This window comes from Cyprinodon variegatus, unplaced genomic scaffold (assembly GCF_000732505.1).
Source record: "Cyprinodon variegatus isolate N-32 unplaced genomic scaffold, C_variegatus-1.0 Scaffold852, whole genome shotgun sequence".
Taxonomy (NCBI): Eukaryota; Metazoa; Chordata; class Actinopteri; order Cyprinodontiformes; family Cyprinodontidae; genus Cyprinodon; species Cyprinodon variegatus.
The window spans coordinates 328,224-330,105 of record NW_015151305.1 but is presented as its reverse complement, the minus strand read 5'-3'; the positions used below and the strand labels follow the sequence as shown (position 1 = coordinate 330,105).

Genomic DNA, 1,882 nt, shown 5'->3' with positions numbered 1-1,882 from the left:
GGAGATTTCTCATTTTTGCAATGTTCCTCAGACTTCAGTGTCAGAAGTCCACACTCTTTCTGTCTTGCAATGTTGGATGCTATGACAACTTCCTGTAATACTGCTGCTCCACTTACGCCTCCTGGTGGCTGTTGTAGACCTGTCAGCTCTTTGCAAATGTCGTAATTTGCCTCCCTGTGTCGGATCGGTCAGCTGAATAGTCCTGAACTTTCTCTGTAGCCATAAATCTGCTGCTCTCCTTGGCCTGTCATCTCTGTCCTTGCCTGCTGCACTTCTCGGCCGACTTTCTATATCAGATGCTGTGTGATGATAAGTCATTTAGCCAAAGTTACTCTCAGTCTCTCAACAGGACCTTCAAGGTTTTTTTTTATGCCAACCAATCTGAGTTTTATTGCTGAGTGATAACTGTAGCAGTGTTTGGTTGTGAAGGAGAGGAAGAACAGGTTGCATTCTGCCATCAGCCGTAAAGCTGAGCACTCATTACAGCTTCGTGTCATTTGCTGTGCTTTTATACTACAGTGTTGGCCTCTCTGTGATACGCAGGCTATTTCTGCTGTGCGGTTTGCACAGTTGCACTTTATTCTTTGGCTTTCCCTCGGAAAACGTACCATCAGTCTCCATAGGTTCCGAATGAGGTCAGTTCTCCAAAGGCCCACAAATATTTGAGGAGGAGTGGAGTCTGCAGGACAAGGTGACCCACTTACAGGAAAAAATCCTTCAGTCCCTCCCTCCTGCTCTCCATCTTCCTCATTAATTCTCCTGGTTTTCCCTTCCTGTGTGAGTCTGAGCTCCTCTCTGCCTGCTGCTCAGAGCAACGTTAAAATCACAGTTAAAGAATCTCCTCTGTCCCTCTCTAAAAACTTATGTGATTTTTTTGATTAGGATACCACAGAGTCACGCTCACAGTTTCAGCTTGTTGATAAGGTCATGTTGAGGCCACTTTTTGCTCCAGCTATTGAAAGTGTTGTTATAAATATCAACCACAAAGTGGCGCTAGAATACCGTCTTAGCCTCTATAAATGCATCTCAGCTTTCTGTATAAGAAGTGTTTTCTAAATATTTGGCCTGTTTGTAGATGTAATCGATCCAGCAATTCATTCGTAGAGGGTCAGAATTTGAAAGGTTGATATTTTTCAGCTGCTATAAGGATCAAAACATGGGTCAGAACCGACTTTGGTTCGGTTCTTTGATCAAACATTCCTGCTGTTCTCTGACCTCCATTTCTCTGGAAGGTTATGAACCTTAAAAAACACAATCCTTCCTTTTTCTAATCTTAGCATTTTGGGTTTTGTTCTGTTTTTTTTTTGTTTTTTTTTGTAGTGGCAAACATTTTGTTTCCAAAGACGTTTGATGGTTAAATATGAGCATTAACTGTAGAGCACATGGTAAAGATGCAATGTTACAAAAAGGTCCTGTCTTCCGGAAGAGTTTCCGAGCTGACCGGCAGTAAAAGACGAGTCCTCTCCTCTGGTCCTCACCTGCCTTCTTTGTATCTTTTCCTTCAGTCCCAGCAGTCACAGCGAGGCGGTTGGCCCCAGGAGGAAGCTTTACAGCGCCGTTCCAGGCAGACACTTCGTGGTGACTCGTTCTTACACTGCCCAGGCTGAGGGAGAAATCAACCTCTACAAAGGGGACAGGGTCAAAGGTCAGTCATTCCATTCACTCTACTCACCCTAAGACTGACATCAAACCCCTTAATTATAAAAAGCTTATATTCAAAATGTATTATCAGAGAAAAAAAATATAAACTCTCCTTTCTTGATTCAGTTAAGTCCAACATTTCCATCAAAGATTTCTTTAAACACCTTTTCTATTAACACAAACGATTTATTTAGGCTATGAAACAATAGAGAAAACAAGCAGCACCTTTATTCACCCTTCT

The 1,882-nt window shown here is 42.5% G+C and overlaps 1 protein-coding gene across 1 annotated transcript in view; it reads left to right on the top strand.

Moving 5' to 3' along the window:
- Positions 1-1,882, top strand: part of shank2 (SH3 and multiple ankyrin repeat domains 2) — a 127,142-nt gene that overhangs the window by 19,109 nt on the left and 106,151 nt on the right. The window contains exon 3 of the mRNA XM_015397324.1: positions 1,506-1,645. Within this exon, the coding sequence (XP_015252810.1) occupies positions 1,506-1,645 (140 nt within the window). The remainder of the gene's footprint in view (positions 1-1,505; positions 1,646-1,882) is intronic.